Here is a 13843-nt window from a genome sequence, read left to right on the forward strand (position 1 = left end):
GATAGATAGATAGATAGATAGATAGATAGATAGATAGATAGATAGATAGATAGATAGATAGATAGATAGATAGATAGATAAACTTACTTTTGTGGTTATGCTGCATGTCTTCTGGTGGTCCACTTCAGACGATAATTTTTATACCATCTTCATGGCTTCTTACACACCAAACAAACAAAACTTTGCATACTGGCCTGATCCACTTGGTCCAGTTGCCCCATCTGCTCATCACTCAGTTTCATCTGATGTGTTCAGTTTTATCCTTATGTTATTAGGCTGAATGATGGCAAACGAGAACAAGAGGCTGACAGGAGAGAAATTCAGTTCGGCTACACTAATCTGAATCTCTTCATCTCTCCTCCTCCTACTCTCCTCTCCTATGCTCATCTCTCTCTCTCTCTCTCTCTCTCTCTCTGCCTCGCTCTCTCTGACCCCCCACCCCCCACCCCAATTGGGGATTAAATAGGAAAAGAGCTCAGTGTGTTAAAGGGGAGGACAGCTGCAAACAAATTAAAGGCACAGACAGAATAGAAATATGACTGTAAAAAATGTCAAAGATTATACCTGACAACAACACAATCACACCTGACGTGAAGACAATCATACTAGACATTAACACATCACACCTGACATGCAAACACAAACACTAATACTGTATGAACACAATCACATCTTACATTAATATAATCACACTTAAGAAGTGAATAGAATCACACCTAACATATGAACACAATCACACCTCATATGTAAACGCAATCACACCTGAAACGTAAATGCAATCACACCTGACGTGAACACAATCACACCTGACATGAATACAATCACACTTGACATGTAAACATAATCACACCTGACACATAAACACAATCACACCTGATGTAAAAACCATCACAACTGACACGTAAACACAATCACACCTGACATGAACAATGGGTGTGAATGGGTTAGTGTCACTTGTGATTGCGGTGAAGTAGTGTAAAAGGTAACTAGCAGCAAGCTGTTTAGTGCAAAGCTTGATGACGTCACAGTGGAGCCAGCGGGACTTGACGAACACTTGACATGAAATTGAGGATGAACCGAACCAACGTTCACCTTCACATGTCCTCCTCTCGTCTCATTACCTTTGTCCCTCACTCAATGGTGGTTCTAGCCCATTTTTAGCGGTGTGGCCAGACTGTGTCCAAGGGTCTTTTCAGGGGGGCCGCACTACAATCGTAAACGGGGTAAATTGGTGTGTGCAGATCAAACGTTTGGACAGACCACTCTGGTCACATCATATCCATTTTTTCAAGGTGGTGTTGGTGGGGGGGTCACAGGGGGGTCCAGCCTAGCGGGGCATTTGCCCACCGCTCCCCACCAGAACCGCCACTACCCTTACTACCTATTCCTTTTCTTTGTGTGTATTTGTATGATAGTGTCTGTGTGCTTTGTGTAATCAGATAATCCCAGATTTGCCTCTTTTCCTGTTTGTCAAGCAACTTGTCATTTGTGATGTCGCTGGACCATAATTGCAGACTTGCACATTTTCATGCGTGTGTGTGTCAATGTTTGTGTTATTTATACCTTATTTAAACAAAAACGTTTACATATTATGAAAAACAATGTTGTAACATACACTACAGCTCTAACAGCGATATATTCAGTAGACCAAAAACAGTACAATATATTAGCCATAGTTATGGAATATAAATTAAATAAATTAATAAATAATAGTTGAAAAATGTGAACTGTTCGGCAAATCACCAAGTTCCATTACAAAATTATCTATAAATGTCATTTTCTTTTTATTTTCAAAAAGGCTAGGCTCAGGACTTTTCGAGTGAGATTGATTCAACCTAAAAGTGTGGAAAGTTATTTATTGATTTATTTTTGAGAAAAAAAAATTCCCGAATAAAATAATACAAACTGGACGCATCCGTCCTATAACTGCCGCCACGGTGGAGATTGGTTAGCACATCTGCCTCACAGTCCTAGGGACTGGGGTTCAAATCCCGGCCCCGCCTGTGTGGAGTTTGCATGTTCTCCCCCGTGCCTGGGTGGGTTTTCTCCGGTGCGTGGTAGGTTGATTGAAGACTTTAATTTTCCCGTAGGTGTGTGTGAGTGCGAATGGTTGTTTGTTTCTATGTGTCCTCCGATTGGCTGTCGACCGGTTCAGGGTGTACCCCGCCTCCCGCCCGACGCTAGCTGGAATAGGCTCCAGCAGCCCGCGACCCGTGCGAGGATAAACAGTAAAGAAAATGGATGGATGGATGCAAGGATAAGTATAACCTGATGCACGGGTTGCTCTGACACAATCAATGGTGCTCTGCTGCCTCCGACCGCACAAGAGAGCAACTGCAGTCTGCGTGCGCGCGTGAACGTGAGAACAACAGACAGTGAGGAGACAAAGATGCTGAACTCGCAATGTTTCAAGAGCAAGCGCACTGTAGCCGTAATTCTATGATATATAGAATACATATGGAGCAAAATGGTGGTGAAACAGTATTTGCACGCTTGTGAAATTCTTATTTTTTTTTGCATAGTTTCCACTCTTTGAAGATCATCAAACAAATGTAAATAACAGACAAGGAGTTTGCATGTTCTCTCTGTGCCTGCGTGAGTTTTCTCCGGGTACACCAGTTTCCTCCCACATCCCAAAAACATGCATGGTAGGTTGATTGAAAACTCTAAATTGCCTGAAGGTGTGAATGCGAGTATGAATGTATGAGGGGCCGTTAGGGACATTATTCAGGATTAGCTCTCACACTTACTATTCAAATGCTTTCACACTCACACAAACTACTGAAAGGCTCTCATAAGGACTACTCAAACACTCATACGCACGAGTCCTGCTCTCATTAATACTACTCAAATGCATCACGCGAGCACGTCAATCACATTCACATCACTGGCATTCATGAGTTCATGTCAATCATGCTCACACGTGAATAGTGTAAATCTTTTATTAAGCAGTTCAATTCCAAAAAAAATATAGAGATACACTGCACAGATAGATGGATAGATGGATAGATAGATAGATAGATAGATAGATAGATAGATAGATAATGAAATGGTAGGGTAATTGACAACTCTAATTTGCCCGTAGGTGTGAATGTGAGTGCAAATGGTTGTTTGTGTATGTGTGCCCTGCGATTGGCTGGCAACCAGTTCAGGGTGATAGCTGGGATAGGCTTCAGCACGCCCGCGACCCTAGTGAGGAGAAGCGGCTCAGAAAATGGATGGATGGATTGAAAAAGATAATCAATGTAAAGCACAGACCATATAACTAAAATAGAACAATTTCATGTAATCCTATTTTTTTTTTTTTTTAACTATTCACATGCAGTGGAAAGGAAAGACCACCAGTGGACCGCACGTCACTGGATAAGCGGTATGGAAAATGGATGGATGAATGGATGTGGTGCAATGGTGGCACAGCATTTTTATATTAGTGTGCTCCTGAAACTTACTGTGGAGGAAGACATCGGACATGATTAAACATACATCTTTCAGGCGACTTTTCAAGGAAAAACTCGACTTCATACAGTATGCAAAATGCCTCTGTCTCTTCTTTAATGCCACACATGGTTATGTATTATTTTTGCATATTATTTTGCAAATTGATGGTGTTATATTGTAGGTGTAATGGTGTTGAAATGGATTAGGTCACTGAAGGCCCAGGTCCAAAACTCACCCTCCGCCACTGCAAAATAGAAAATACAAGACGGGCAGTTGGTAAATAATTTAAAATGGCAAAAACAGATTTAAGACAGAAGAAACAAACAACAATAAAAAAAAAACAGATGGCAAAAACAAGAAAAAAACAGAAGTGGTGAACAGACAGCAAGAGAGAGCATTTCAGTTGTGTGGATGAGTGTGTATCACGAGGCTACTGTGCGTCTGAATGGAAAAAAAAAATCAGTAGTAGACCTATGTATGAAAGCGTTTCAATAATCTGTGTGACGAAAAATCATTCAGTACTGTGTATTAAAGCTTTTCAGTCGTATGTATGAGAACTTCATTAGTGCAGTGTGTATGAGAGGACTTCAGTGGTGTGTGCGTGTGTGTGTGTGTGTGTGTGTGTGTGTGTGTGTGTGTGTGTGTGTGTGAGAGAGAGAGTGAGTGAGGTAATCCCTGAATTGTATTACTGACACTCATTAACACACACACGAACATACGCACATCCCTACTTCCTACTTTCACTTCCGGCTTCCTTTCCTGATGCCACGCCCCCTCCCCGCCCTCCACGCGTATGTACGCTTGCTATCTTCGCACACGCGCCTGAGAGAGAGAGAGAGAGAGAGAGAGATAAGGATAGTGCAGCGAACACTCACACACGTGAGCGTTTCACCGTCTCGCTGCTTTGCATCCTCACCTGCAGTGATCGTCGGGCACGCGCCTTTGCAACAACCCCTCATCCCCTTCCGCACGCACGCGCGGATGAACCTTGCCGCAGCCTTGAGCGAGGCGTCGAGCAGCTCCACGCCGGGATAGGAACACCGCGAAGCGGCCGCACCGTGGACGAGCATGACGGTAAGCGATGTGCAGGTTCTGTGCGTGTTTGTGTGCGTGTGAACGTTTTGCGTTTTGTGTGTAGGCGCGTGCACGTGAGAGCGCGCGCGTGCGTTGCAGGTCAAAACGACGCTGTCAGCACATTGTCAGACAGGCACGCGCAAAGGGGGCGGGCTCACTATTGCAGGTTGTGTGCGTGCGCGTGCGCGTCTGGTCTCGGAAGCCACCCTTGTATTCGTAGTGTTTCTATGTATGTATGTATGTATGTATGTATGGATGTATATATGTATGTATGTATGTATGTGTGTGCGTGATGACTTGTGATGCCTTTGCATTTTTACCTTGCATTTGTTGTTGTTGTCCATAGTTGATGCTAAGCTAACAGTTGACTTGACCCAATCATTTAGGTGCTAACGTGACGTCACTGTAGGAAAAAATTACATCATATAAATTGGTTAATTAACTCACCTGCCACTTAACTAGTGGAAACAACACTATGCTAATACCATCCCTAACTTCCGCTAAATAGCCATATTGGTGGATAGAAGGCTAGTTGGCGTTTGACTAAACATTTGGAAAAATTGTCGCTCAGTAGATAGATAGAAGGGCTGCATGATTATGGCCAAAATAATAACCACGATTCTTTGGATCAATATTGTAATTGTATTGTGGTGAGGATACAAGGTGACGCCTACCAGTGTGGTCGCCTCTGTTACGCGCTCTCTAGTATTGTTTTTGTGTTTTTCATTCGCCTTTGGAGACATTACACGACTCACGTACACAAGGGGAGACTTGCTAACTATCAAGATGGCTACTCCGGACTTTCTTTCACGAACTTTTGCAAATACGCTCAGTTTTTTCCCCAAGTTACTCACCGGAGCGTCGTCCGTGGTCTTCAGCGCATGGAGGCGAAGGCGACACCACAGAGGGAAGCGAGCCGGCATCCAGGTGAAACTCCGCAGGAGAGGATACAGATTGGCATTCCTGTCGATGCACCTCGCGAATGTACGCTCCCTACCCAACAACGAGCTTCATCTTCTGATAAAGACCAGTAAAGACTTCGGACGTTCCGCCGGCATGTGCTTTATCCGTAAAGGCCTACTCGCCGCGTGAGTTCGCATTATTCATCCTGGCTGGCGTGTACATCCAGCCTCAAGCTAACACGAACGCCGCACTGCTAACGCTCGCCGAACAAGTCAACGAAATTGAAAAAAAACACCCGGACTCACCCCACATTATTCTCGGGGACTTTAACAAAGCTAAACACAACCACGAACTCCCTAAATACAAGCAGGACATCGACTGTCCTACCAGGGAAAATAACATTTTGGACCACTGCTATACTATGCTAAAAAACGCATACCGTGTTATACCTCGTTCAGCCCTGGGCTCGTCTGATCACTGCTAGATTCACTTAATACTGACGTACAGGCAAGAACTTAAATGCGAGAAGCCTACAGTGAAAACAGTCAAAAAGTGGACCAATGAAGAAAAGATGGAACTTCAAAGCTGTTCAGACTGCACATACTGGAGTGTCTTTGAAAATTCAGCTGGCAGCCTGGATGAATATACGGACACTGTCCCATCCTATATCAGTTTCTGTGAAGAGGTTTGTGTACCAACAAAGTCATTTTGCACATTCTACAACAACAAGCCGTGGTTCACTGCCAAACGTAAGCAGCTTCGCCAAGCCATGGAGGACGCATATCTGAGCCGGGACACGGCCCTGTGTAATCGCGCTAGAAGCCTGCTGACTAAAGAAATTAACATTGCAAAGAGGAACTATGCAGCAAAGTTGGAAAAACAGTTTAGCGCTAATGACTCTAAATCATTCTGGCATGCATTCCAATTGCTGACAAATTACAAGCGACGATCCCCCCAAGCTGAGAACAATAGCACACTAGCCAACGACTTGAATACCTTCTACTGCAGATTTGAAAAGGACACTTCCACACCCACACAACCGCACCACCGACCACTATCACACCTCTGACTTCTGCGTTAACCATCCACGAACAGGATGTGAGACACATCTTCAAACAACAAAAGATTGACAAAGCAGCAGGTCCAGACCATGTGTCCCCATCCTGCCTCAAAGTCTGCGCGGATCAGCTCGCTCCGGTCTTCACACACATATTCAATAGATATCTGGAACTGTGCGAAGTACCATGCTGTTTCAAACGCTCCACCATCATTCCAGTCCCCAAGTAACCTACAATCTCGGGGCTAAATGACTACAGGCCTGTCGCCTTGACATCTCTGGTCATGAAGTCCTTTGACCGTCTCGTGCTGGACCACCTCAAGAGTGTCACAGGTCCCCTGCTGGACCCCCTGCAGTTTGCCTACCGAGCGAACAGTTCTGCGGATGATGCAGTCAACATGGGACTGCACTTCATCCTAGAACACCTCAACAGTGCAGGGACCTACGCGAGGATCCTGTTCATGGACTTCAGCTCAGTGTTCAACACCATCATCCCTGAACTCCTTTCCTCCAAGCTTCTCCAGCTCAGCGGCTCACCTGCCATCTGCCAGTGGATTTACAGCTTCCTGACGGGCAGGACACAGCAGGTGAGGCTGGGGGAGGCCACCTCATCCACACGCAGCATCAGCACTGGGGCGCCCCAAGGTTGTGTCCTCTCTCCGCTGCTCTTCTCTCTCTACACGAACGACTGCACCTCAACGCACCCGGCTGTCAAACTCCTGAAGTTTGCAGATGACACCACTGTCATCGGCCTCATCAGGGACGATGACGAGTCTGCATATCGCCAGGAAGTGGAGTGGCTGGAGCGGCCGACACAACCTGGAGCTGAATACGCTCAAGACTGTAGAGATGATTGTGGACTTCAGGAGGCATCCTTCGCCATAGCTACCCCTCACGTTGTCCAGCTGCCTTGTGTCAACCGTCGAGACCTTCAAGTTCCTGGGAATTACAGTCTCTCAGGACCTGAAGTGGGCGACCAACATCAACTCAGTCCTCAAAAAGGCCCAGCAGAGGATGTACTTCCTGCGGCTTCTGAGGACCCACAGCCTGCCACAGGTGCTGCTGAGGCAGTTCTACACAGCCGTCATCGAATGAGTCCTGTGTTCTTCCATCACGGTCTGGTTTAGTGCTGCTACAAAAAAGGACAAACTCCGACTGCAACGGACAATCAAAACTGCTGAAAGGATTGTCGGTACCCCCCTACCCACACTTGAGGACTTGCATGCTCCCAGAACTAAGACAAGAGCGTGCAAAATCCTCTCGGACCCTCTACATCCCAGTCACCGGCTCTTCCAGCTCCTTCCCTCAGGTCGGCGCTACCAATCAATGCAAACTAGAACTAGCAGACATTCCAACAGCTTCTTCCCTCTTGCAATCAACTTCTTAAACATACAATTCCATTACAACATGCTGGCAATTTTTTGACTTGCGTTTGTTGTCACATTTCTGTCGGGCCAATTATATATTACTCGTGCACTCACTGTAGTAGTCTCGCCATGCTGCACTATTTGCATATCTGTTGTTGACCCATACTGGTCACTCATGCCAGAGTAGCATCTGCTCCATTTGCACACTGATTGAGGAGTATCTGCAACATTTGCACAATCAACATTGTCCCAGATTATCGCACTACTCGCTTGAAGTCTCGGCGCCCTTTGCGCAATGGTCATTGCACCGGACTATTGCAATATCAGTCTTTCAAACTGCTGTAAGTGCCAGAGGACTCCGCATCTTTTTGCACAATTGTCAAAAAAAAAAAAAAAAGTACCGGCATTACCAGATAACTAGCAACCCTTTATTGCTCAGTGACTGTTTTTGGTCAATGTCTTTATGTCTCCAAAGTGTTCTCTGTCAATTCACTGTCTGTTGTTGTACTCAAGCGGCTCCAACTACCGGAGACAAATTCCTTGTGTGTTTTTTGGACATACTTGGCAAATAAATATGATTCTGATTCTGATAATTAATCACAATTATTCCTCATGTTAGGGAAAAATCTATTTTTATTGTACTACTTTTCAACAAACAATATGTAAACAATCTTTGGTGCAAAATGAATCTTTAAATAAGAATAAATGATAAGTATAAAAAATTACCCAAGAAATTCAAATTTACCAAGTGATAACTGAGTAAATGATATAACAGAGTGCTATCACAAATTGCAACTTAATGGAAGCAAATAAAGTTTAGCCATAAAAGGCAATAACATTAGGCTGCAAGCATTGACTTTTCATTTGAAAACCCCCGTCAATATGAATTGTCAATGAAAGATACAGCTCCATTGTTCTGCTTGACTGTAGGTCAGTCGTTCACGGTCACAAACTGCAAAGCAGAGGTGGATAGAGTAGCCAAATATTGTAGTCAAGTAAGAGTACTGTTACTTAAAAGTAATATTACTGAAGTAAAAGTAAAAAGTAGTCCTCCCAAAAATGACTTGAGTAAGAGCAATAAAGTATTCAGTGAAAAACTCAAGTACTGAGTAAATGGTAAGTAACTTCTGATTTGCCAGAGCATGAACATCAAATAAAATGGAAAACTATAACTAAATAAAATGTGAATGTGCAGTGTGTGTGTGTGTGTGTGTGTGTGTGTGTGTGTGTGTGTGTGTGTGTGTGTGTGTGTGTCTGTGCATGCATTTGTGTGGAGTGCGCATGCATACGTGTGTGTGAACGAGATTAGCACGTACCTCAAATGTTTTCGTTGGTTATAACCATAAAATATGACTAATATGGGCTAATATCAGCCAAATCAACAACAAAAACATCTGAAACTTACCACAAGCTGTTTTCCCAACTTAGAGGTGGGTTGGAATATCCACGTTTGGGCAGACAGTGCCAGGCAAATAATACAATGCATGAAAGCTGTTGTTTTTGTCATCTGAAATGTAAATACAGTCTCATTCCGTTGCCTTCTATGGGAACGACGACCTTCCCAACATGGCCTCCACATAGGCACATTGATTAGCCAGGCTGGCATATATAGTTTTTATATCTATGCCCGCAAAGCCCAATTGAAGACGTTGTGTGCGGCCTTGTGTCGTTCGATTGGTCAACTCGAGTCACTAGCAGTTACGTTATATTGGAGCAAACAGCGGCCTATGCTAAAAGTCGTAGTCTAAGCAGATCGCACCCGAAATTAAAAATAAATAAATAAATAAAAGCTTCACATATTAATACATTGGACATTATTGCCATTTTAGGCTTTTATTTTGAAGTTATCCCCGGAGCGCATTGTTACAGTAATCCTTCATATGAAAAATGAACAATCATTGTGGCGGCTCGCGTGAGTTAAACTTTTCAACTGCAGGCTGGCCTGTCCACACTTATTGTTCATGCAGTGTATTTAATGCCACTTGGAGAAATTGCTTGAGGGTATCACGTTTCTTGTCTAGTGTTTTGACGTTTATTTGCCGGTTTGTTTGTTTGTTTTTTTTGTTCCCAGATGACTGAACAGATTAGTTGTGTTACCTTGCTGGGCAAATAAACTCTGCTGCACTCTTAACATATGGCTTCTTGTTTAACATCGCTTGTCTTGAATCAAAATATGTCCAGAGAACGGATGTTGATCCCTTTCTGAGGCGCTAGCTCCAAATTTTGCTGTACCTGCTTCTCTAGTCATGACTAATGCTCATAATTCCACCGACAGTGACTGAGAGAACCACACGGCAAGGAGTGCTGGGGTCCCCCCTCGTGGTTGGCTGACTAGGTTGCAAAATTGCTTCATATCCAGCAATGACCTCATTTTAAATGTAAAAAAATTGCTGACATTCAGGCTCATTTAATTGTGGCAGCCAAAATCGCGTTCACGATTGAAATTTGATTAATTGTGCAGCCCTGATAGATAGATAGACAGACAGACAGACCAAACACTTCTGGACATTCGAAACAATAGCTGTGAATGAATGATTTTTGGACTGTCCTTGCAGGCAATCGCAATTATATGGATCATTGATTCTCAAACTGCGGTACTAGTACCATTAGTGGTATGTGGAAGAATCAATGCCTAAGTACAGTTGAGATGGATTTAACTTTACAGTACAATAGATTTACATTTAATATTTAAGAACCTTTTTTGTCAAACTTTTATTTTGTTACAATTTTTAAGTTTTATGTAAAATACATTTTATTTTAATCATTTAAGTAGTGTTGTATTTTCCTGTGTTTAAGCGCACTGTTAATTTTCAAACTGTTAAGGTTACAGTTGCTTACAATAATATTAAATGTACTTTTTAGGACTACAACCTCTGTCTTGTTTTTGGACCAACTACGCTATGGTATTTTAATGCTAGTCATGATTGTGGTACTTGGAAAGCAAAGTAATTTTTTAGGTGGTACTTGGTGGAAAAAGTTTAAGAACCACTGGGATAGAATATACAGCACATTTGGTTTATTTAGTGTATACACAAACACACACATTGCTTACAACACACCTTAAACACACTGACAAACGACCTTTGACCGGCCCTATCAAAGAGGGAGGGGCAAGTGACAACCACAGAACTTTGTGGAGAGAGACATGCATGCACACATACACACAAACTGACGACATGAAGAACTGAACACAACACAACGCTAAACAGGTAACATACATGGAAAGTGACACTTCACCTCCAAGGATGTGTCTGTGGTGTTTATGGTTAGCATGTTAGCAGGTGTGAGACTGAAAGTGTTCAATTAATGTGAGTGTGAGTGTGTGTGTGTGTGTGTGTGTGTGTGTGTCAGCATGCATGAAAGGCAAGAATCAGTGCCCACACCATGGAAAAACTAATATAAACTAATGCAAGTAAATGGACTGAACTTCATACAGTGACAACCTGCAAAGTTAATGCCCTCATTCGTTAAGATATTTGGGCAATAGATACTCGCCAAAAACAACGTGCCACTTTTTATCCGATGATTATAAATGTTTACTCTTTATATGATTAGTATTTAGGTGAACACAAAACCAAGGAGAGGTTCTTGCCCCGAAAGAAGTTTCTGGTCTTGAAAGAAGGTTGTATTCTTCAGAGTAGGTTTTCGCCCCCAGAAGAGGTTCTAGTTCCAAGAGAAGAATCTACTTTGAAGAGAAGGGTTTAGTCCCTAGGAAAGATGCTTATCTCGAGAGAGATTCTATTCCCTAGTGCAGGTTTTAGTCTCAAGAGAAGGTACTATAGCCTTGAGAAGGTTTTTGTCTTGAGAGAAGGTTCTAGTCTTGAGCGAATGTACTGGTCCCCCAAAGAGGTACTAGTTTTGAGAAGGTTGTATTCCAAGGGGTTTTAGTCCAAAGAGAAGATTCTACTCTCAGGAGAAGATATTAGTCCCAAGAGAACGCTTCCGTCCCCAGAAAAGGGTCTAGTCTCGAGAGAAGAGAGAAGATTCTAGTCCCAAGTGAAAGTTGTAGCCACTAGAAAAGATACTAATCCCTTGAGAAGGTTCTAGTCTTGAGAAAATGTGCTAGTCTGCAGCGTAGGTTTTTATCCCCAGGCGAGGTTCTGGTTCTGAGAGAAGATTCTACTTTCAAGAGAATGTTTTAGTCCCTAGAAAGGATTCCTATCTTGAGAGGTTCTCGTCCCGAGAAGAGAAGATTCTATTCCCAAGTGCAGGTTCCAGTTTTGAGAAAAGTTGCGAGTGCCTCGATAAGGTTTTTGTCCTGAATGAGGGTTTTAATATTGAGAGAGCGTACTGGTCCACAGAAGAGGTTCTAGTTTCAAGAGCAGGTTCTATTCTCAAGAGGTTTTAGTCCAGGGCGAAGAAGCTACTCTCAAAAGAGGGTTTTAGTCCCTAGAAAAGATTCTTATCTCAAGAGAAGGTTCTTGTTGTAAGAGAAGATTTCATTTCCAAGTGCAGGTTCTAGTCTCGAGAAATGGCACTAGTGCCTTGAAAAGGTTTTTAGTCCTGAGAGAATGTTCTAGTCTTGAGAGCACGTAATGGTCCCCAGAAGAGGTTCTAGTTTCAAGAGAAGGTTCTATTTCCAAGAGGTTTTAGTCCAGAGAGAAGAATCTACTCTCAAGAGAAGGTTTCAGTCCCCAGACAAGGTAGTTGTCCTCTGAGAAGGCTGTAGTCCCCAGAAATGGGTCTAGTCTCAAGAAACGGTTCTTGTCGCAAGAGAAGATTGGAGTCCTAAATGAAGATTCTAGTCTTAAAGGTAGGTTTTCGTCCCCAGAAGAGGTTCTAGTCCAGAGAGAAGATTCTACTCTCAAGAGAAGGTTTTAGTCCCTAGAAAAGATTCTTGTCCCAAGAAAAAAATACTAGTCCCCAGAGAATGTTTAGTCCCAAGAGAAGGTTCTAGTCCCGGGAGAGAATTCTAATCCTGAGAGAATATTCTCGGAGAAACTGTAAAGGCAACACCTGACTTGTTTAGCTTGCTAGCTAAATAATAGATAGCTAGATAGAGAGACGAATAGATAGATAAATACAGTAGATACTCAAGTGATACATAAATAGATATGTAGATTAGCAGTGGCATATGACATGTAAATGATGTTTACTGACTTCCTGTTTTCAGCTCTGGCACCATGTCTAAAAACACAGTGAAGAAGCTGCACTGGCGTTCCAAGGTAAACGCCACAACAGGCCAATGTGCTAATTGTAACATTGTCATCTTTATGATGGTGGTCCGCCAGCTAACCGCTGTCCGTCATTTCGGTGCAGGTGCAGGAGGGCTTCGTTCCACTGGGTGGAAGCTCCGGCGAGCTGGGGCTGGCCATTGGGGGCGGCGCAGACTATGGCGAGTTTCCCTTTGTGACGGTGGCACCCGGGGGCGGAGCCACCGTGGGGGACGTCATCTTGGAGATTGGCGGCACGCCCGTTCTGGGCATGACGCTGGGCGACGTCCGGGGCGTCCTCAACTCCTGTCCTCACCCGATCAGGATCAAAACCGTTTCACCAGGTGACCTAGGCTGATGCTATTTGTGTTGCATGTCAATCGTTTGCCATGATCTCACCAAATCTTTCAGGACATTTGGAACAATTGCGTAGTTGTTTGAGGAATACTATGGTTTCCGACTGTGCCTAAAGGCAAATGACTGGCTTAATTGGATGGATGGATGGATATATAGATAGATAGATAGATGCTAACTAGCTTAGCTTGTTAGCTGGCTCTATAGATAGATATACTATGATTCTGACTGACAACACTCTGTGTGCGTGTGGGTGTGTACGTGTGTGCGTGTATGTGTGTCTACGCGTCTCAGGTGTGTCTCTGTGTAAAGACCTTCGCCTGTACCTCAGTAAGTGTTTCACACCATCCTCCATGGACAGCCAGTTGCAGCAGCTCATCCGAGAGAACCTTTACCTGCGCGCTGTGCCCTGTACGTGCCTCCCACACCCACACACACACACACGCACACATGCACAGATCACAAGATGCATCGCTTTGTGATGACGTCACATTTCC

At 43.7% G+C, this 13843-nt stretch overlaps 2 protein-coding genes across 8 annotated transcripts in view; one reads left to right on the forward strand and one right to left on the reverse strand.

Annotated features, from left to right (window-relative positions):
• cacna1fb (calcium channel, voltage-dependent, L type, alpha 1F subunit) overlaps positions 1-403 on the reverse strand; it is an 88884-nt gene extending 88481 nt beyond the window's left edge. For both annotated transcript variants that reach the window (XM_061685121.1, XM_061685110.1), the window contains exon 1: positions 88-403. In XM_061685121.1, coding sequence (XP_061541105.1) covers positions 88-106 — 19 coding nt within the window. In that variant the 5' untranslated portion in view covers positions 107-403. The remainder of the gene's footprint in view (positions 1-87) is intronic.
• Positions 404-4280: 3877 nt separating this feature from the next.
• magixa (MAGI family member, X-linked a) overlaps positions 4281-13843 on the forward strand; it is a 59728-nt gene continuing 50165 nt past the window's right edge. For all 6 annotated transcript variants that reach the window (XM_061685157.1, XM_061685172.1, XM_061685166.1 and 3 more), the window contains exons 1-4: positions 4281-4512; positions 12953-13004; positions 13099-13336; positions 13641-13757. In XM_061685157.1, the coding sequence (XP_061541141.1) occupies positions 12963-13004; positions 13099-13336; positions 13641-13757 (397 nt within the window). In that variant the 5' untranslated portion in view covers positions 4281-4512; positions 12953-12962. The remainder of the gene's footprint in view (positions 4513-12952; positions 13005-13098; positions 13337-13640; positions 13758-13843) is intronic.

Source organism: Phycodurus eques, chromosome 1 (assembly GCF_024500275.1).
Source record: "Phycodurus eques isolate BA_2022a chromosome 1, UOR_Pequ_1.1, whole genome shotgun sequence".
Lineage (NCBI taxonomy): Eukaryota > Metazoa > Chordata > Actinopteri > Syngnathiformes > Syngnathidae > Phycodurus > Phycodurus eques.